This window comes from Pristis pectinata, chromosome 45 (genome assembly GCF_009764475.1).
Source record: "Pristis pectinata isolate sPriPec2 chromosome 45, sPriPec2.1.pri, whole genome shotgun sequence".
Classification (NCBI taxonomy): domain Eukaryota; kingdom Metazoa; phylum Chordata; class Chondrichthyes; order Rhinopristiformes; family Pristidae; genus Pristis; species Pristis pectinata.
This window is the reverse complement of record NC_067448.1, coordinates 2,663,126-2,682,242: the sequence shown is the minus strand read 5'-3', so window position 1 is coordinate 2,682,242 and position 19,117 is coordinate 2,663,126. Positions and strand designations below refer to the sequence as shown.

The following is a 19,117-nucleotide window of genomic DNA, read 5'->3' as shown; positions in this document are numbered from 1 at the left end:
AACTAACGGCGGAAGATGGCAAAGTGGAGGGAGCCTGGCTTCTGACAGAGTGAGTGAAGCCCAGATCTCAGTGCAGCAGAGAGCAGGGTTTGATGGAGTGAGGCAGACCTGGATATCAATGGAGAGAGGGTGAGGGAGGAGGGGCACTGGGAAATGAGATGAATGGAATGACGGGAAAGGGAGAGGGGAAGGATTTGGATGGAAGGCAGAATGGAGAGGAGAAGGAGAGGGGAGGTGGAGGTGCAGATGGTGAGAGGGATAAGGGAAATGGGGATAGAGGGCAAAGTCAATAAATGGAATGAATGATAAGGCCCTGGGGCGAGTTGTGGATCACAGGGAACAGTGTATAAGTCCAAGGATCAGGAATAGAGGCAACAGGGAGATTAGGTGGTGTAGAAAGCAAACGCGATACTTGCCTTCATTATCCGGGCTCAGTATGTGAGTACACGGAGGTCTTGGTGCAACTTTATAAACAATTGATCAGGTCACACCGGAGTGCTCTGTGCAGTCTGGTCACCACACGAAAGAAAGGTGGTGCTGGCATTAGGGAAGCTGCAGAGGAGATTCAGTAGGATGTTCCATGGATTGGACCATTTCAGTTGTGAGGAGAGGCTGGATGCCTTTTAGCTGGAGCAGAGGAGGCTGAGGGTAGACTGGACAGTGGTGGACAAAATCATGAGGGGAGTTGATAGAGTGGATCGTGGGAAACAGATCTATCTTAGATCTGGTTCTGTGCAATGACGCAGATAACATTAACGATGTGTTAAGGACCTTCTTGGAAGGAGTGACCATATTGTGATTGAATTTCTCATACAAATGGAGGGTGCAGTCGTTCGGACGAAAACCAGTGTACTATGCTAAAAAAACGAAGATGACAACGGGAAGAGAGAGGAGTTGGCGAGTGTAGACGGGGAACACAGGCTGTATGGTGGGACAGTTGACGAACAGTGGAAGGCTTTCAAAGAGATTTTTCACAGTGATTTTTACACTAAGTATATTCCAGTTAAAAGCGAGGACAGTAAGGGTGCGGAGAGCCAGCCTTACACGACTAAAGAAATAAAGGAAGGCATCAAGCTGAGAGCTCATGCATGGAACGTCGCCAAAAGTGGTGAGAAACTGGAAGATTGGGAATACTTTAAAGAGCGATGAGCAATAATGAAAGGGAATATAGATGATGCAAATAAACTAGCAAAATTATAAAAAACAGAAGAGGTTTCTATAAAGCAGGAAATGGTGGCTAAAGTGACCATAGGTCCTTTGGAAGATGAGAAGGGGGAATTAATACTGGGTAATGTGGAAATGGCCGAGGCCTTGAATGACTATTTTGTGTTGGTCTTCACGGTGGAGGACACGGCTAACATGCCAGAGAGAAGTTATGGATGCGATGGGAGGTGAGGACCTCGATACAATCACTTCACTGAAGAGGTGGTGATGAGCAAACTGGTGGGTCCCCTGGTCCTGATGGGATCCATCCCAGGGAACTGAAGGAAATGGTAGAAGATGTAGTCAACGTGTTTGTGATAATTTACCAACGTTCTCTGGACTCTGGGCAGGTCCCGGCAGATTGGAAGATGCTGAGTGTCACACCACTGTTTGAAAAAGGATGTAAGCAGAAGGCAGGTAAGACTTGGCCAGTTAGCTTAACGTCTGTAGTCAGGAAAATGCTTGAAGCCATCATGAAGGAAGAAAGAGACATCTGAATAGAAGTGGTTCCATCAGGCAGACACAGCATGGATTCAGGAAGGGCAGGTGCTGTTTGACAAAATTAATGGTGTCAGGTGGGGGATCAGGCCAGGGTGTGGTCTGGGGACATTGATCAGGCTGGGGTGTGGGTCGAGGGTTGGGCTTGGTTAGGCTTTGAATCGGGGTTGGCCGTGGGTCGGCGGCTTGGTGTTAGTCAGGCTCTAGATTGGGAGTGAGGGATAGACCAGGATGTGTCTCGGTACGGTTACGCCGAGACCGGAGTTTAGATGTGATGATGTGTCTGATGTTCCCATTGGAGAGTTTCGTCCCCAGGGAGCAGCAGTGACTGAATCTTTCTCACCATCTGTCCTGCTCAGAGTGGACCACTGGAACCGGGAGACTGAGAGACTGGTGTTGCTGACCCCTCGAGTGCTGCTGGTGTGTCACTATGACTTTGTGGGCCTCTACTGTCACTTGATGCTGAGGATTCCTCTTCACTACATCGACAGCATTACAGTCGGGCACTTCCAGTTCCCAGCCACCTCCCTCAGCAGGTGAGTAAACATTGGGGGTCTCCGACAACTCTCCCACTGGGGAGGGAACAGACGAACAGAGGAATCTCTGGCCAGGAGTCAGGTGCAGGAACACACAGTGGTTCACGCTCTCTCTAAACCAGAGAATAGTGGACAGGGATTGGGAGCAGGAACCCTGGCTGATTCACAGCTCCCTAATTCAGGCATCACTGGACAGGGATTGGGAGCAGGAACCTGCTGATTAAAGCACTCCCTCAGGCAGAAATCAGTGAAGACGTATTGGGAGCAATGGTATTGATAGAAATCGGAAGGAGGAGCCCTCCTGACTCGACTCCTCATTAGCCCAGTGGACGAGGAATGGAGCAGGAACATGGACTGACTCATCACCCCCTCCCTCACTAACTCAGCTGTCACTGGACGGGGCTTGAGAACAGGAACCCAGGCTGACTCATTCCCTTCTTAACTCCGTGGACAGGGATCGGGAGGTGAAACCTGGACTGAATTATCCTCATCCCTTCCTGACCCAGGAGTTAGTGGACTGGGATCGGGAGCAGGAGTCCAGGCTGGTTCACCCTCCCCTCACTGACCTCGGGTCAGTGGCCAGGGATTGTGTGAGGTGGTGCGTGGTTGTGAATCCGTGAGGCGTTTGTGCATGTGAATGGTGTTGTCAGAGAGTGAGGAGGGGATGTGTGGGGAGTGACAGGTGTGTGAGGGGTTGAGGCTGTATCCAGGATAGGGATAGCGTGGGGAGTGCCCCAGGGTATCAGCATGTCTGTGTGACCTTGGATTTGAACTCATCCTTCTGTCCTTTGAACCCAGACGCTCCGGTCTCGGGCTGCGGGTCCAATGGGACAAACTGCGGGAGCCATCGTTCCGTTCCTGGTGGAATCCGTGGTCTCGGGATCTGCCGTTTGTTATCCTGACAGAACACCCTGGGGCGGAGAGGGAGCACGAGCTGTCCTCCCTCTGCAAGGTGAGGGTGGGGAGGGAGAATGTCACGAGAGAGGAGGGAGGAAGGTCAGAGGATGGAGGGCAAAAGGGATAACGAGTGGGGAGGCATGCGGGGAGGAGGTGTCGGAGGAGGGAGAGGGATGGGTATGCGAGAGGAGAGGATGGAGAGAGTGGGAGAGGATGGACGGAAGAGATGGGAGGATATGGAGAAGGGCGAGTGGGCAGATGGATTACAAGAGGGTGCTGAGGGACGGAGAGGATATAGAAAGTGGGAGGGACGGGAGGGGGAAGAGGGGTATAGATGGGAGGGGGAGGGGAGAAGAGGTGGTGGAGGAGGGCCAGGACAGGCGAGAGGGCGAGGGGTGATGGGGAGCGGGAGGGGTGGCAACAAGGGGGGAACAATTGAGCGGCGTAAGGGGGTGGTGAGTGAGACGGCTGGGAGAGACAGAGGAGGTGGAGAGGGCGGAAATGTGGCGAGTGGGGAGTAGATGAAAAGGGGAGAGGTGGAAGGGGGAACCGGAGGGCCGATGGGAATGGAGTGGAGATGCGGGCATGAGGAGGGTGCGTCGGTGGGTGAATGAGGGTGGAGGAAGTGGAGGTAGATGGAGACGAGAGTAGGCAGGCGGGAGTGGCGGGTGGTCTGGCAGAATGCGGAGGGAGTGAATGGGTCGAGAATAACGTTGGCACTGCTCACTCTCACAGTCCATCCTCTCTCAGTCCCAGTCCACCTTTGAATTCTAAACTTCTTCCACATCTGACGTCGGTTGATCTCTCTGCCCACTGCCCAAAAACTCGATCGATCTCCGCTTCCTCAGTGCCCCGTTGTACCCTGCTGGTGCACTCCTTCAGTCCCTCCGGACGGAAAATCCTATCACTTTCTGGTGCCTCTTCTCCAAACCAAATCTTGTCCAGAAAAGTCTGATCTCCAGTCAGATTATCAGTATTCAGAGGAAGGGACCCTGCCCAAACTGTTGACAAGTTTCTCTTTCGAAGGACACTGCTGACTGTCCGAGTTCTTCCAACGTTTCTGGTCCTGTTTCGGTCCCACAACGTGTTGGTCTAAAATCGCATCATGTGCCCACTCCACGAATATTTCCTCCTCTGTATTATTGCCTGTTTGTTTAGGCCAATGAAGACAGAGATGAAAGGCCCCACAGTTACTGTTGCGCCCGGATGGCACACAGCTCTCGTGTCCTCTTTCCTCCAACACCACCACTGTGTGACGGCCGAAGTCAATCACTTGGCTTTCTTTGGATTTTGTCAAGATCACAACTACTGCATCCACTGTTTATCCTAGGAATAAAACCACAAGGTCCAAGGGATTGGTAGCATATAGTCCAGTTGCTTACCTGAATACCAAGTGATGGCAGTTAACTCATTTTCCACCCCTCCTTCTGCGCCCACCCTCTCTACCCACCTCTCTGTCTCACTATCTACCTCTCCGCACTTTACTCTCTAAACCGTCTCTCTACTACTTTCTCTCCACATCTCTCTGCATTCTCTCTCCAACTCTGTCTCCACCCAAGCTCTCTCACCCCCTCTCTACCCCTCTCTCTCTTTCTCTCTCTCTTCGCCACCTCTCACCCTCTCTTCACCACTCCCTGTCTCACCCTCCCTCTCCTCTGTCCACAGTTGCACCGTTTCCGCACCGAGCTGACCCGCCTGGTACAGATTGCCCACCGGGATCAGCCCCTCCCGGGCCAAGCCAATGGCCCTCTCCTGCTCGAGAAGCCGCTCCAGATGGAGACCACCCTGGGCCTTGTGTCTGCTCTCAACAACTGGTCACAGCTGGGCTACGCCAAACCTCGTGGACTGTTTGGCTTCTAGAGGGTTGGTGTCCTGGGACCGGCAACGCAGCATCCCAGTGCCAACACCAGATAAACTCATCCAAGCCTCAACATCCCAGCGCCATTACGGGGCAGTGTCGAGAGGAAGGGGAGGGGGAATGAGAGCCGTGACCTGGGAGAGTCGCACTCACACGCAGTAGGCCATTGCCAAAAAATAAACTCATCCGGGCCGCGATAACCGAGTGGATTGATGGGTGTGTTGGGGTGGGGACAAGAATGAGAGCGGTGAGGGAAGGTAGGAGGAAGGTGTTCCGGGAGCATCGACCAGGCCACCGACAACCAAAAATAAATCTGTCAAAGCCTGGAAATCGCAGAGTCATTAATGGGATATCGGGAGAGGTGAGAGGGAGGAGTATCCAAAGATGGGGAAGAGTGACCGAGAGGAAAGGGGAGTGTGATTCGGAGGGTGAGAGGAGGTGGAGTCAGGGGAGGGGAGGGAATGTCGGCCGCGAGGAGGCTGAGTGGAAGATCCAGTGTGAGAACGTGGGAAGGTACGAGAGAGGAACAGGGAGAGGGAAGGGTATGTGATCAGTGGGAGTGGGCAGAGCACGAGAGAACGGCAAGGGGAGAATAGAATGAGGAGAGGTGTGAGAGAGGGGTAAGTGTAAGGGAAGGCGAGGACAGGGGTGAGTGGATGTGGTCAGACCTTGAGAGAAGGAGAGTGGCCAGAGTTCGAGCGGAGCGATAGAGTAGTAGGAGAAGGGAAAGGATAAGTGGGGAGTGGGAAAAGGGAAGAGGGGAGTGGCAGAGGGGAAGGGGTGTGTTGGAGAGGTGGAGCATGTGAAGGTAGAGTGGGTGAGAGGGGAAAGTGGGAGGGGAGGGAGGGACCGGGGGAGGTGCCCTGGTGTTTGAGTGAGAGATGAGTGCAGCGAGAGATGGATTGGAGTGTGTCAGCGAGACAGGAGAGGGGGCATGTGCGAAATGGAGAGGAAGAATGAACGTCTGTGACAGGGAGGATAGAGGAGAGATCGGGGGGGGGGGGGGGACAGGTGTGGAGGGGGAAGCAAAGGGAATTTTGAGGTGAAAGATGCAGAATGAGTGAAGGGTCGTGAGAGAGGGAGAGGAGGGCGAGAGGGAGAGGAGGGCGAGAGGGAGAGGAGGGCGAGAGGGCGAGGAGGGCGAGAGGGAGAGGAGGGCGAGAGGGCGAGAGGGAGAGGAGGGCGAGAGGGAGAGGAGGGCGAGAGGGAGAGGAGGGCGAGAGGGAGAGGAGGGCGAGAGGGAGAGGAGGGCGAGGAGGGCGAGAGGGAGAAGAGGGCGAGAGGGAGAGGAGGGCGAGAGGGAGAGGAGGGCGAGAGGGAGGAGGGCGAGAGGGAGAGGAGGGCGAGGAGGGCGAGAGGGAGAGGAGGGCGAGAGGGAGAGGAGGGCGAGAGGGAGAGGAGGGCGAGAGGGAGGAGGGCGAGAGGGCGAGGAGGGCGAGAGGGAGAGGAGGGCGAGAGGGAGAGGAGGGTGAGAGGGCGAGAGGGAGAGGAGGGCGAGGAGGGCGAGAGGGAGAGGAGGGCGAGAGGGAGAGGAGGGCGAGAGGGAGAGGAGGGCGAGGAGGGCGAGAGGGAGAGGAGGGCGAGAGGGCGAGGAGGGCGAGAGGGAGAGGAGGGCGAGAGGGAGAGGGGCGAGGAGGGCGAGAGGGAGAGGAGGGCGAGAGGGAGAGGAGGGCGAGAGGGAGAGGAGGGCGAGAGGGCGAGGAGGGCGAGAGGGAGAGGAGGGCGAGAGGGCAAGGAGGGAGAGGAGGGCGAGAGGGAGAGGAGGGCGAGAGGGAGAGGAGGGCGAGAGGGAGAGGAGGGCGAGAGGGAGAGGAGGGTGAGGAGGGCGAGAGGGAGAGGAGGGCAAGAGGGAGAGGAGGGCGAGAGGGCGAGAGGGAGAGGAGGGCGAGAGGGCGAGGAGGGCGAGAGGGAGAGGAGGGCGAGAGGGAGAGGAGGGCGAGATGGCGAGGAGAGCGAGAGGGAGGGCGAGAGGGCGAGGAGGGAGAGGAGGGCGAGAGGGAGAGGAGGGCGAGAGGGAGAGGAGGGCGAGGAGGGCGAGAGGGAGAGGAGGGCGAGAGGGAGAGGAGGGCGAGGAGGGCGAGAGGGAGAGGAGGGCGAGAGGGAGAGGAGGGCGAGAGGGCGAGGAGGGCGAGAGGGAGAGGAGGGCGAGAGGGAGAGGAGGGCGAGAGGGAGAGGAGGGCGAGGAGGGCGAGAGGGAGAGGAGGGCGAGAGGGAGAGGAGGGCGAGAGGGAGAGGAGGGCGAGGAGGGCGAGAGGGAGAGGAGGGCGAGAGGGCGAGGAGGGCGAGAGGGAGAGGAGGGCGAGAGGGCAAGGAGGGAGAGGAGGGCGAGGAGGGTGAGAGGGAGAGGAGGGCGAGAGGGAGAGGAGGGCGAGAGGGAGAGGAGGGCGAGAGGGCGAGGAGGGAGTATAAAAGCAATGCAGGATGAACCCGACGGGTTATGCAGCATCTGTGGAGGCAAAGGGACGTGGACGTTTCAGGTGCAGGCCCCGCATCAGCACCCAGAGTGTAGCGTGAAGGTGGCCAGTATGCAGATGTGAGAGGGAGGGGAGTGACCGGGGCTGGTAGGTGATGGGTGGGTTGATAGGCAGATGGATCAGGCTGGGGGACTGATGAGCGAAGGGAGAAGAACGAGGTAAACAAGTGAACAGGCGTTGCCTTTTTGATGAGGGAGGGTGTATAAGACGGACTTCGAGATGACATTCTTGGGCAATCATCCAGTGAGGCCATATGGATAGAGGGAAGCGCTTTATTATAGACATTCCCCACCCACCCCCCCCACAATAGTCATCAGGAACTTGAGGAGCAGGTGTGGAGAGAAATTGCTCACAGTTGTGAGAATAATCGAGTTGTATCGGTGGCAGATCTTAATTTCCTCGGTATTGACTGGACTACGCCGAGTGTTAAGGGCCTGCATGGGGTGGAATTTGTAAAATGTGTCTAAGAAAGTTTCCTGAGACAATATATAGAGGGCCATATTCGGCAGGGTGCAATACTCAACCTACTTTTAGGAACGAGGTGGGGCAGGTAACTGAAGTGACAGTCAGGGAGCACTTTGGATCTGGTTACCATAATTCGATTAGTTTTAAGGTAGTGATGGCCAAGGATAAGACAGATCCACAGGTTAGGGTCCTAAACTGGAGCCGGCTAATTTTGGGGGAACTAGGCAGGATCTAGGGGGGTCAATTGAGTGAGTCTGTTTGAAGGGAAAGGAATGAATGACAAGTGGGAGGTTCTTAAGTGTGTGATATCAAGAGTCCAGGAGCAGCATATTCTTGTTAGGTTGAAGGATAAATCTGGCAAGCTTAGCGAACCTTGGCTGACGGGAGATCTTGAGGCCATGGTCAAGAAAAGAATGAAGCATACCTTGTGCTGTGGAGGTTGGGGACGAGCGAATACCTTGATGACTTGGTATTGGTATTGATTTATTATTGTCACTTGTACTGAGGTACAGTGAAAAACCTGTCTTACAAACCGATCGTGCGGGTCAATTCATTGCACAGTGCAGTTACATTGAGGTAGTACAGATAAAACAATAACAGCACAGAGTAAAGTCACAGCTACAGAAAAAAGTGCAGTGCAATAAGGTGCAAGGTCACAACAAGGTAGATCGTGAGGTCAGAGTCGATCTCATCGTATAAGGGAACCGTTCAATAGTCTTATCACAGTGGGGTAGAAGCTGTCCTTAAGTCTGGTGGTACATGCCCTCAGGCTCCTGTATCTTCTACCTGATGGAAGAGGAGAGAAGAGAGAATGACCCAGGTGGGTGGGGTCTTTGTATTCCCATCCATATCCTCATTTCCTCCCATGTAACTGGCCCTTACCCACAGGCACAACCACAGTCTCTTCCTCACAACCTAGAGCATGCTATAGGATGGAGCTCGTGGGCTATCTGAAATGTAACGTTCAGTGTAACTCCCTGTGCAAACCCAAGACAGGTAGTAAAAGTGGAGACTGTTCGTTGACTAGGTGTGTTGGGTGTTGTGGGTGGGGATGGGGGTGGTTGGAATTGTGGTGGGTATTGTGGGTGTGAAGTGTCAGAGATGGGAGTGGGGTCAGTGATGGAGGTGGGGTTAATTGTAAAGGGTTGTTGGCAGTGTGGGGTAGGGGAAATTGGGTCATTGGTTCTTTGGGGGAGGGGATAGTAAGAGTAGAATGTATTGGGAGTGTCAGGGATGGGAAAGGGCGCGGCGGGGTGTTTGGTGCTTGGGGATGTTGCGGCTGACAGTTTGTCGGGGTGTCAGAGGTGGGGAGGTGGGTGGTAGGGAGTGTCGTTGGACCAGGCAGTGGTGAAGGTGTCGTCTCCTGGTGGTTGAGGGGTTTGGCGGAGGTTGCGTTTGGGGCAGTGGGAATTGGTGGGTGGGAATGCATGAGGCTGGAGTTGGAGGGAAGATGCGTGAGGGTGCGAGTGTCAGTCCTGGTGGGAGCCTGGGTGTCCCCCATTTACTGCAAAGTGTGAACGTAAAACATTGCTGCTCAGAATGCCAGTGTCCTAATGTCCACCCAATGCCCCAGAACAACTTGGGAGGTTCACAAGTTAGGATGATAGTCATTCACACCCAAGAAGTTTGTGTTCCAGAGTGGGGTGAACATCTAGATTCCACTTCCAAGCGGGTTTTTGATGTTAGATAACTGGAGTTTTTCCAAAGACAGTAAATTTCTGAAAGAATGAGGAATTAGGACATATGTGGGTTTGGAACTGTAAGGTTCATTCGGTAAGAGCCCATGGGATCCAAGGTAAATTGCATCCAAAATTGCATTGGCAATACGAAACAGAGGCAATGCTGGAGAGTTGCTTTGTGATTGGAAGCCTGTTGCCAGTAGTGTACCACGTGATTTGATTACCAGTAGTGAACGGCTGGGAGCCTCACTGGTTGTTATATACATCAGATAATTAGCTAGAAAAGGAGGTATTATTCGGAAGTTACCAGATGACACAAACATTGGTGGTGTTGTGGAGCTGGTCAAAATTTCTGTTACTTTGAATAGTTAAGTGAGTAGAAGATGACCTGATCTCCAGAAGTCATAAAGTGAAAGATGAAACATTCTTTTCAACATTTGAAGCAAGATTAGTGTATTATTTTTGTTTTGTACAATTTTAGGGTGAAAAAAGGAAAGGAGCACCATGCAGAAGTTTGGGCACCCCAAGAGCTTTGAGCTCTCAGGTAACTTTTACCAAGGTCTCAGACCTTCATCAGCTTGTTAGGGCTATGGCTTGTTCACAGTCATCGTCAGGAAAGGCCAGGTGATGCAAATTTAAAAGCTTTATAAATACTCTGACTCATCAAACCCTGTCCCAACAACCAACAGCCTTGGGCTCCTCTAAGCAGCTGCCTAGCACTCTGAAAATTAAAATAACTGATGCCCACAAAGCAGGAGAAGGCTATAAGAAGATAGCAAAGCGTTTTCAGGTAGCCGTTTCCTCAGTTTGTAATGTAATTAAGAAATGGCAGTTAACAGGAACGGTGGAGGTCAAGTTGAGGTCTGGAAGACAAAGAAAACTTTCCGAGAGAACTGCTTGTAGGATTGCTAGAAAGGCAAATCAAAACCCCCATTTGACTGCAAAGACCTTCAGGAAGATTTAGCAGACTCTGGAGTGGTGGAGCACTGTTCTACTGTGCAGCGACACCTGCACAAATATGACCTTCATGGAAGAGTCATCAGAAGAAAACCTTTCCTGCGCCCTCACCACAAAATTCAGCATCAGAAGTTTGCAAAGGAACATCTAAACAAGCCTGATGCATTTTGGAAACAAGTCCTGTGGACTGATGAAGTTAAAATAGAACTTTTTGGCCACAATGAGCAAAGGCATGGTTGGAGAAAAAAAGGTGCAGAATTTCATGAAAAGAACACCTCTCCAACTGTTAAGCACGGGGGTGGATCGATCATGCTTTGGGCTTGTGTTGCAGCCAGTGGCACGGGGAACATTTCACTATTAGAATTAAATACCAGCAAATTCTGGAAGCAAACATCACACCGTCTGTAAAAATAAAAAAAGCTGAAGATGAAAAGAGGATGGCTTCTACAACAGGATAATGATCCTAAACACACCTCAAAATCCACAATGGACTACCTCAACAGGCACAAGCTGAAGGTTTTGCCATGGCCCTCACAGTCTCCTGACCTAAACATCATCGAAAATCTGTGGATGGACCTCAAAAGGGCAGTGTACGCAAGACGGCCCAAGAATCTCACAGAACTAGAAGTCTTTTGCAAGGAAGAATGGGCAAAAATCCCCCAAACAAGAATTGAAAGACTCTGAGCTGGCTGCAGAAAGTGTTTACAAGCTGTGATACTTGCCAAAGGGGGTGTTACTAAGTACTGACCATGCAGGGTGCCCAAACCTTTGCTTCGGGCCCTTTTCCTTTTTTGCTATTTTGAAACTGTAAAAGATGGAAATAAAAAGTAATCTTGCTTAAAATATGAAAGAAATGTGTCATCTTTAACTTTATGCCTTTTGGAAATCAGGTCATCTTTTACTCACTTAGCTATTCACAGTAACAGAAATTTTGATGAGGGGTGCCCAAACGTTTGAATGCCACTGTATTTTTGCTGCTAAATTGATCAAAGAAATGGCAGATGGAATTTAATATTGATAAATGTTGAGTGATGTACTTTTGGGAGAGTAAGTAAGACGAGGCCATACAGAAAGGCACCAGAAAGCATTGTGGAACAGAGGGACCTCACTGTATCCTTGCATCCATGTCCATGCATCCTTATAGGTGGCATAAGACAGTAAACAAGGCATAGGGGATATTAACCTTCATCAGCTGGGACATTAGAATATAACAGCAAAGAAGTTATGGTGCAACTTTGAAAAATACCATCTGAAATACCATGTGCACTTTTGATTGTCACGGTATAAAAAAAAGTGATTGCTTACAAAGGTTGCCGGTTCACCAGGATGGAGCGCATCACTGATGCAGAGAGACTGGAGAGCCTTAGTTTGTTCTCCTTGCAGTGGAGAAGGCTGAGATGGGTATATAACATTATGAGGGGAAAGAGAAAGTAGATCGTTGTAAACATTCCCCCATACCAGAGGTATTCATCAATATCGGTCCAATGAAAAGGGAAAGAGATATTGAGGGATATAAGGAAGTAGGGATACAGAACATTTAGAGTTTGGAATGCCCTGCCTGAGATGGTGTTGGAAGCAGGGAATTTCACAACACTTATTAGTACCTGGGGGAGCATTTAAGTCACCAAGACACAGACGACTACGGGCAACGTGCTCGTAACAGGTATTACGAGAGATGGATGCTCAATGGGTGGCATGGACAGAACTGCCTACTGAATGAATATTTTTTGGTAGTTGAGGTTTGGGGCAAATCAGCCATTACGACATTTATTGGCAGGGAACGGTTAATGAGCAAATGGCCGACTCCTGCTCCTGTTTTGTTCTGTTCTTGCATAAAGATCTGGAGCAATCTGGGCAAGGGTTTCAACAACAAAGGGCGTTGGCTGTAGTGCCGAAGGATTTAGATGCAGGTGGATAAAAGGGACATTATAGGGATAGTAGAGGGATGCCAGAGGGGAGTAGGGCAGAGGAAATGTACACTCTCTCCCAATGCCAGCTCTCTCTCTCACCTCAGCCTTGTTTTCACCCAATGCTCAATTTTCCCATGGCTTTTCACCAGATTTTGTCTCTGCTTCTGACATAGAGATTCCATTGCCCTCAGGCTGAGACCTATCTGTAACAACCCAACATGATTAAGAATGACGATTGGAACTTGTCCCATGCAAGCAGAAAGATATCAATCTGTGGGAGGAACTCAGCGGGACGAGCAGCATCTGTGTGTGTGCCGGGGGGGCGGGGACGCCGTTGTTGACGTTGGAGGTCAAAATCATTCACCAGCTTCTTCCACTTCTTCCACCTACAGCAACTAAACCCATCCACTGAACCTTCTCTTCCAGTCCCCCTGTTTACCCTGCCTTTGGTTAAATAGATGCTGAGGGGAAATTTGATAAAGTACTTCCACAGGATGAATTGGAAATATAACGGACAGGGAGGGACAAGACCATGGAGCGGATTGAAAACCAGGATGAGAAGTTTATCAGCACAGAGGGGATGGGCGAATGAGGTTGGTGCAAATTGGTAATTAGGAAGCATCATGTCTGTTCCATCAAACTGTCATGGATACACTGCTTCTCTGTTCCCATTTTTACATTTTCTCCCACGTCCTCTCACTGCCTCTGCACCATGACTCTCTGTCTACTTTTGATATTTTCACCCTCCCCACCACCTCCCCTTCCACACACCACCGACACCTTTTTTTCATCTGTCCATCTATTTCTCACTTTGCGTCTGTAATTTTGACCAAATTTTACCTGTACCCCCAAGATTGGAAGGTAGCTTGTTGTCAGTCTGTGAGATTCCTGAGACAAACAGGACATCACATTAACCTTCCATCCCTGTCTTCCTGAAGTATTTACCCAGCCTTGATATGAATAAAAGTTGAACAGAAGTTAGATGAAGAATTTCCGGAGATTGATCTCTCCCATACCAGTAATGTGTTAGTATTGGGCTATGTCTACAGGAAAGTATTAGCCAGTGTTAGGGAGGTGCCTCCAATACCAGCTTCATGTCACTGTTGAACATTGTATACAGAAAACAGAACAGCACAGGAACAGACCCTTCGGCCCATGATGTCTGTACCGAACACTGTGCCAATTTAAACTAAGTCTCTTCTGCTTGTACCTTATCCGTAGCCTTCCATTTCCTGGATATTTATGTGTCTGTCTGAAGGCCCATTAAACATGAATATATATTAGTGTTGCAGTATACTTCATGAGTACAGGGTCTGGGTGAAAACAAAATGCTTAAAGAGTCAGTAGCTCGGGCAGCATTTGTGGAGAAAAGATCTGTGACTCCTCAAGACCTTATTTAAATGTTAAATCCCATCAAAGAACTGTCACCGAGGATGAAGGGATTTGTGCACTGCAGCCCGCGGCTGCTTGGCATGCGGTGCATTAGGAAGAATAATCCGAAAATATATTCCTTCAGGATCCACAATATGTGGGAATTGGTTCAGAATTTTCTCCCCTGAGTCTCGGCCAACCTTTTGCATGTTCAGGGTAAATAGAAATAAAGATACCCTGGCACTCCCTTTACAGGCCCAGTATGAGTGGGGAAGGAGCACTGTGGCACCCAGGCATCTGCTCAGTAAGACCTGTACTGACCCAAGTCCAGGGCTGGAACAGGGGTGGTGGAAGCAACTTCCATTTAGAAGCCACCCTTGACCTAGCAAAAACATCCTTTGGTGCTAGCAGAGAACTCTGTATGTGGCTCCGTGCCAAACAATGTTATGTTCAGGCAGAACTTCATAACCTCGAATATATTTTAGATTTTAAGGAGGTTTTAAAAGGAGGAAGGAAGGAGAATGATCTTGGGAGTAATTCTAAAGCAAAGGGTCTTGGCAGCTGGGGTGGGGGACATGTGCTTGGACAGAAGATCCCTTTACACATTTGGGCCAGGGAATGTCAAAGCGCCCCTTGCCGAGAACCTGTAAAGCCGATTGAACAGAATGAAAGAGGAGGTGCCTCTTTCACCTACAACCACTCTTTTCCACAAGAATAGGGGGGCCCAGGGGAGGTGGTGGTGCAGGGAGCGGTTATATCACTTTCCCAAGACTCCAAAACACAACCCATGGTAACCCTTAGCACAGGAGACACTCATTTGCGAGCCTTTGTGGACACTGGTGCTACCCTGTCCTCTGTACCCCCCTCCCTGGGATTACCCCTAAGTCAGAACAGGGTAGTAACTGTGGGACTAGCCGGCATTCCCCTGACAGAACACCTATCAAAGAAGGTTGCTTTGTCTCTGGGAGACAGTCATACAGAAGAAACTTTGATAGTATCCAAAACTATTCCCTCACCCCTGTTGGGACGCCAGACTCCGTGCAAACTGGGAGCCACTACTTACTGCACCCCTCAGGGCACGTATATGGAAGTACCCTCACCCCGGACACATCAGTTAGTGTCCCTGCTCCTTACCCCCGAAGCTAAACTGGAACCCATATTATACTGCTGGCAACTCGAGGGCAACCCCTATACAGTTAAGATGTGCTGATTAAGACAACAACTCAAGAAGCTGACGCTATCAGCTCACACTGAAGCTTTGTGGGGCTTGCTGCAAGTGGTACAACACCACTCCCGTTTACACTGCACCACCTGGTACCAATGGAAGATGATCCTGAATACCGAGAGAAGGCGGGCACTCATGAAGGGCAGAAAACTAAGATACACCCAGAACCTTATCTCTATTCTGGGAAGGAAGGACTGGGCATCACGTTACGCCTGACCGCAAAGCAGCAACCCCTGTTCTGCCTGAGACCTGAGTCAGTACCTCATTTGACCCTTGCCGTGCGGCCCCCCCTATCAGGTGAAACAGTAGGCCCTATGATTAAACGGTTACAATCTGCCCCCATTATCAACAACATTGGGAATTTCGAATGGTACGGGCCTGAAGAAGGAAGAATCTATCTTCCAGGAATTTCCCACCAGCTGGAGGACCCCCTAACTGAATTCCAACAACAGCAACCGCCTGAGTTGCCAGGCTGTACGGGCCCCTTAACATTGGAAATAGTAAATGCAGACTTGTGGGCCCTTCACAAGACACACGTAGGCCGAGCACTCAGTGCAAAAGACCACTGTGTCAAGCTAAAAAAGAATGCTGTATTACCATGTGTCAGACAGTATCGACTGGCCCCGAATAAGGCATAGCCCCAGTAATTGACTCTCTGCTCCAACAAGGGGTTCTCAAGCCTACTGTCAGCCCCTGTAACACACCAATACTGCCTATACCCAAAGTTGGATGGCCTAATGAGTGGCACTTTGTGCAGGATCTAAGAGCTGTAAACAACACTGTAATTCCCATAGCCCCAGTGGTACCTGACATTAATATGATTCTTTCATCCATTCTATCTGATGCTACTGTCTACACCATGGTCAACCTGTGTTCCGCCTTCTTTTCTATTCCCCTCCACACCCCCATTTCTGACGATGGGTGTTTCTCTTTGCACAGATGCTGCCTGATGTGATGAATTTCCAGCATTTTGAGTTTTTACATTGAACATATTTTGTGACATTTTTTTTGCAGCCAGTTGTGCTGAACAAGACCCCACAACAATGTGACAGCAACCAGATAATGTGTTCAATTTAGCTGATTTTCCACCATTGGCTGAGTTCAGGACAAGAAGCTGCACTGTTTTACACAGAATTGGAGCTTTCACGGATGTTGTCAGACAATTACTGTGCAGTAATAAATGATAATCACCAGTGAAGTCCACGCTCAGTAAATCTGAAAGGCAGCTGTGGCTGAATCTGTTAGACAGCTGATTGTTGATAAGAATAATGTTTGCTGGCCATTGGAGGTCTTTAAGGGTGACTTGGGTGGAGTTTAAGCAAAGTGTCAAAAGGCCTGGTTTGCACAATGGCGCATAAGAACTTTGGCTGCTGCTGAACATGTTTATTCACTTAGTGCAACACACCGAGTTCTGTATTTTCTTTGTCCAGCTCGGTTTTGCTCTGACCCTGCACTCATTTTGTATCCTGTATGTACCATTTTTTCCACTATTTGTGCTTGCACGATTTTTCTGTCTGCGTTTATATTATGTCCTCTGTTCTGTGTATGACCTCTGTTGTGTGAGTCTGGGAGAAATGACATTTTGTTGCTCCGTGTGTTTTACAGCACATGGGTGAATGACAATAAGGTGTAACTTGAGCGTGAAAACTGTGGGTGTCCCAGTGAAGGGGCCGAACGGCCGGACCAGCTGCATTGTCGCTCCGGTCCTCCAGCCACTGGCGGCGCTGTGGGGACCTCCGGCGTTGCGTGGCAGCAGGTTTACCGCGCAGGCGTAGTGCCGACCCTCGGCCTGAGGAGCGGCTGCGGTTCATGGCCGGGGTAACCGGGGCTGTCGTGTGGCGGGGGCCGGGGTAACCGGGGCTGTCGTGTGGCGGGGGCCGGGGTAACCGGGGCTGTCGTGTGGCGGGGGCCGGGGTAACCGGGGCTGTCGTGTGGCGGGGGCCGGGGTAACCGGGGCTGTCGTGTGGCGGGGGCCGGGGTAACCGGGGCTGTCGTGTGGCGGGGGCCGGGGTAACCGGGGCTGTCGTGTGGCGGGGGCCGGGGTAACCGGGGCGGATTGTGTGGGCGGGGGCCGGGGTAACCGGGGCTGTCGTGTGGCGGGGGCCGGGGTAACCGGGGCGGATTGTGTGGCGGGGGCCGGGGTAACCGGGGCTGTCGTGTGGCGGGGGCCGGGGTAGCCGGGGCGGATTGTGTGGCGGGGGCCGGGGTAACCGGGGCTGTCGTGTGGCGGGGGCCGGGGTAACCGGGGCTGTCGTGTGGCGGGGGCCGGGGTAGCCGGGGCGGGTTGGAGTGTAGAAGCTCTGCCGGGCGTTGTCGGCTTCCCGGTGACCCACAGCCCGGTTTACAGCGGGGTCAGTGAGTGGTGGGTCGGACTGGCGGGGGGACCGGGGGCAGACTCTCGGTGGCAGGTGGTGCCGGACAAGCCCGGGCCCGGCTATGATCAGGGGCTGGAGATGCCGCGGATGCAGGATCCGGGGGTACAGGCGGGGGCTGAGCAAAACTCCTTGAGACAGAAGGTGACCCCGTACTCGGTGACGGTGCCGTCCCCACCCGCCTGAACCCACTGATGATTCCGTGTATTTCCTTGTGTTTCATGTTGCAGGAGTGGGGACTTGGAGCGGGAGATGTTAAGAGGGGCAGGTCTGGTTGCTCGGCTGGCCAGTGAACAGCGGGGAGGCTGAGGTCCGGTGGAGGAGGGACGACACAGGCGACGAACAGGAAAGGGTGGGTTACTGTCCCTCGGTCCTCCCGCCACTCCTGGTGCTGTGGGCCCCTCCAGCGATGCGCGGGAACCGGTTTTGAGATTCTGTAGCGGTCGTTCCCGCGGAGTGAACCAGACGCCAGTCGGAGGGTTTCGGCACAGAACTGGTTTATTTTCCCGCCCTGCGGCCCTTTTAAGGGAGACTGTTCCCGCCCAATCCAACCGGCAGTGACGTATACTCTACGTCATCGTTTTTCCCGACCGCCCAGCCGGTTCACTCGCCCGGTGAGTCGCTACAATTTCTTTATTAGCCACACGTACAGTGAAACACAGTGAAATGCATCTTTTACGTAGCATGTTCTGGGGGCAGCCCGCATGTGTCGCCACGCTTCCGGCGCCAACACAGCACGCCCGCAACTTCCTAACCCGTACGTCTTTGGAACGTGGGAGGAAACCGGAGCACCCGGGGGAAACCCAGGCAGACACGGCGAGAACGTACAAACTCCTTACAGACAGTGGCCGGAATTGAACCCGGGTCGCTGGCGCGGTACAGCGTTACGCTAAAGGCTACATTACTAGTGCCTGGTTTTTTGCGCATACGTATTCCACCCCCCAGTGGGATGTTCAGCAGGTTGTAGAGAAATTGTTCATAATAAAAATAATAGGGTTGTGTCGTCAGCACTTCACTGGGGTAGGCAGGATGGTAGCGAGGGCAGTGGAATGCTCTGCCTGCAAGATGTGGGAAGTCAAAGAACCTCAGTCTCCCTGATGACTTCATCCGTGGGAAGTGCATCCAACATCAACTCCTGACATATGGGTTTAGATGTACTCGGGATCATCCAGGATGCAGAGAGCATCATAAATGAGACTTTTACTGGGGTGATCATACCTAATGTGCATGCTTCAAAGGGATGGGTTCTCACCAGGAAGAGTAAAGGGAGTGAGCAGAGAGTGCAGGGTTCCCCTGTGGCCATTTCCCTCACTAAGACGTATACCTCTTTGGATACTGTTGAGGGGGATGTTCTTTCAGGGGCTAGCAGCAGTAGTCAGGTTTCTGGCACTCTGGCCCTGAGGCTCCGGGGGAAAAGGTACAGCCAGAGGGCAAAAGTGATAGGAAACTTGATATTGAGGGGGACAGACAGGAGATTCTGTGGCCACAGAAGAGACGCCATAATGGTGTGTTGCCTTCTGGGTGCCAGGGTCAAGGATATCTCTGAGCGGTTGCAAAACATTCACGAGTGGGAGATCGAGCAGCCAAAGGTCGTTATACATGTTGGTACAAACAATATAGTTAGAACAAGGGATGAGGTCCTGCAGAATGAGAATAGGGAGTTAGCTAAAAC

General features: G+C 51.9%; 4 protein-coding genes across 31 annotated transcripts in view; 2 read left to right on the top strand and 2 right to left on the bottom strand.

Annotated features, from left to right (window-relative positions):
• Positions 1 to 19,117, bottom strand: part of LOC127566801 (uncharacterized) — a 209,102-nt gene that overhangs the window by 113,472 nt on the left and 76,513 nt on the right. The gene's annotated exons all lie outside the window — the stretch shown is intronic.
• LOC127566805 (tumor protein p63-regulated gene 1-like protein) lies at positions 7 to 5,322 on the top strand. The gene is made up of 4 exons (XM_052009323.1): positions 7 to 49; positions 2,061 to 2,237; positions 3,036 to 3,189; positions 4,800 to 5,322. The coding sequence occupies exons 2-4, from the start codon at positions 2,161 to 2,163 to the stop codon at positions 4,992 to 4,994; spliced, it is 426 nt and encodes a 141-aa protein (XP_051865283.1). The 5' UTR covers positions 7 to 49; positions 2,061 to 2,160; the 3' UTR covers positions 4,995 to 5,322.
• On the bottom strand, positions 14,470 to 18,372 carry LOC127566796 (uncharacterized). Its single transcript, XM_052009275.1, has 3 exons — positions 18,351 to 18,372; positions 16,758 to 17,576; positions 14,470 to 14,492 (listed from the first exon to the last, which is right to left on the bottom strand). The coding sequence occupies exons 1-3, from the start codon at positions 18,370 to 18,372 to the stop codon at positions 14,470 to 14,472; spliced, it is 864 nt and encodes a 287-aa protein (XP_051865235.1).
• LOC127566797 (NACHT, LRR and PYD domains-containing protein 3-like) overlaps positions 16,851 to 19,117 on the top strand; it is a 44,491-nt gene continuing 42,224 nt past the window's right edge. For 3 of the 28 annotated variants that reach the window (XM_052009306.1, XM_052009303.1, XM_052009301.1), the window contains exons 1-2: positions 16,851 to 16,891; positions 17,676 to 17,797. The gene's annotated coding sequence lies outside the window, so the exon portion shown is untranslated. Of the gene's footprint in view, positions 17,116 to 17,146; positions 17,182 to 17,211; positions 17,247 to 17,276; positions 17,344 to 17,675; positions 18,060 to 19,117 lie in introns of those variants that run through there. The other 25 variants (XM_052009302.1, XM_052009305.1, XM_052009276.1 and 22 more) reach the window with 23 other exon arrangements.

What these genes read in the sequence shown, in the direction of transcription:
- LOC127566805 (XM_052009323.1), top strand. Translation starts at nt 2,161, where the DNA reads ATGCTGAGGATTCCTCTTCACTACATCGACAGCATTACAGTCGGGCAC. An exon ending in CCAGCCACCTCCCTCAGCAG is followed by an intron (nt 2,238 to 3,035) that starts GTGAGTAAACAT and finishes CTTTGAACCCAG; the next exon opens with ACGCTCCGGTCTCGGGCTGC. An exon ending in AGCTGTCCTCCCTCTGCAAG is followed by an intron (nt 3,190 to 4,799) that starts GTGAGGGTGGGG and finishes CTCTGTCCACAG; the next exon opens with TTGCACCGTTTCCGCACCGA.
- LOC127566796 (XM_052009275.1), bottom strand. Translation starts at nt 18,372, where the DNA reads ATGCGCAAAAAACCAGGCACTA. An exon ending in GCGCAAAAAACCAGGCACTA is followed by an intron (nt 17,577 to 18,350) that starts GTAATGTAGCCT and finishes TTCTGTCTCAAG; the next exon opens with GAGTTTTGCTCAGCCCCCGC. An exon ending in CCGGAGCGACAATGCAGCTG is followed by an intron (nt 14,493 to 16,757) that starts GTCCGGCCGTTC and finishes TCGGCTTTACAG; the next exon opens with GTTCTCGGCAAGGGGCGCTT.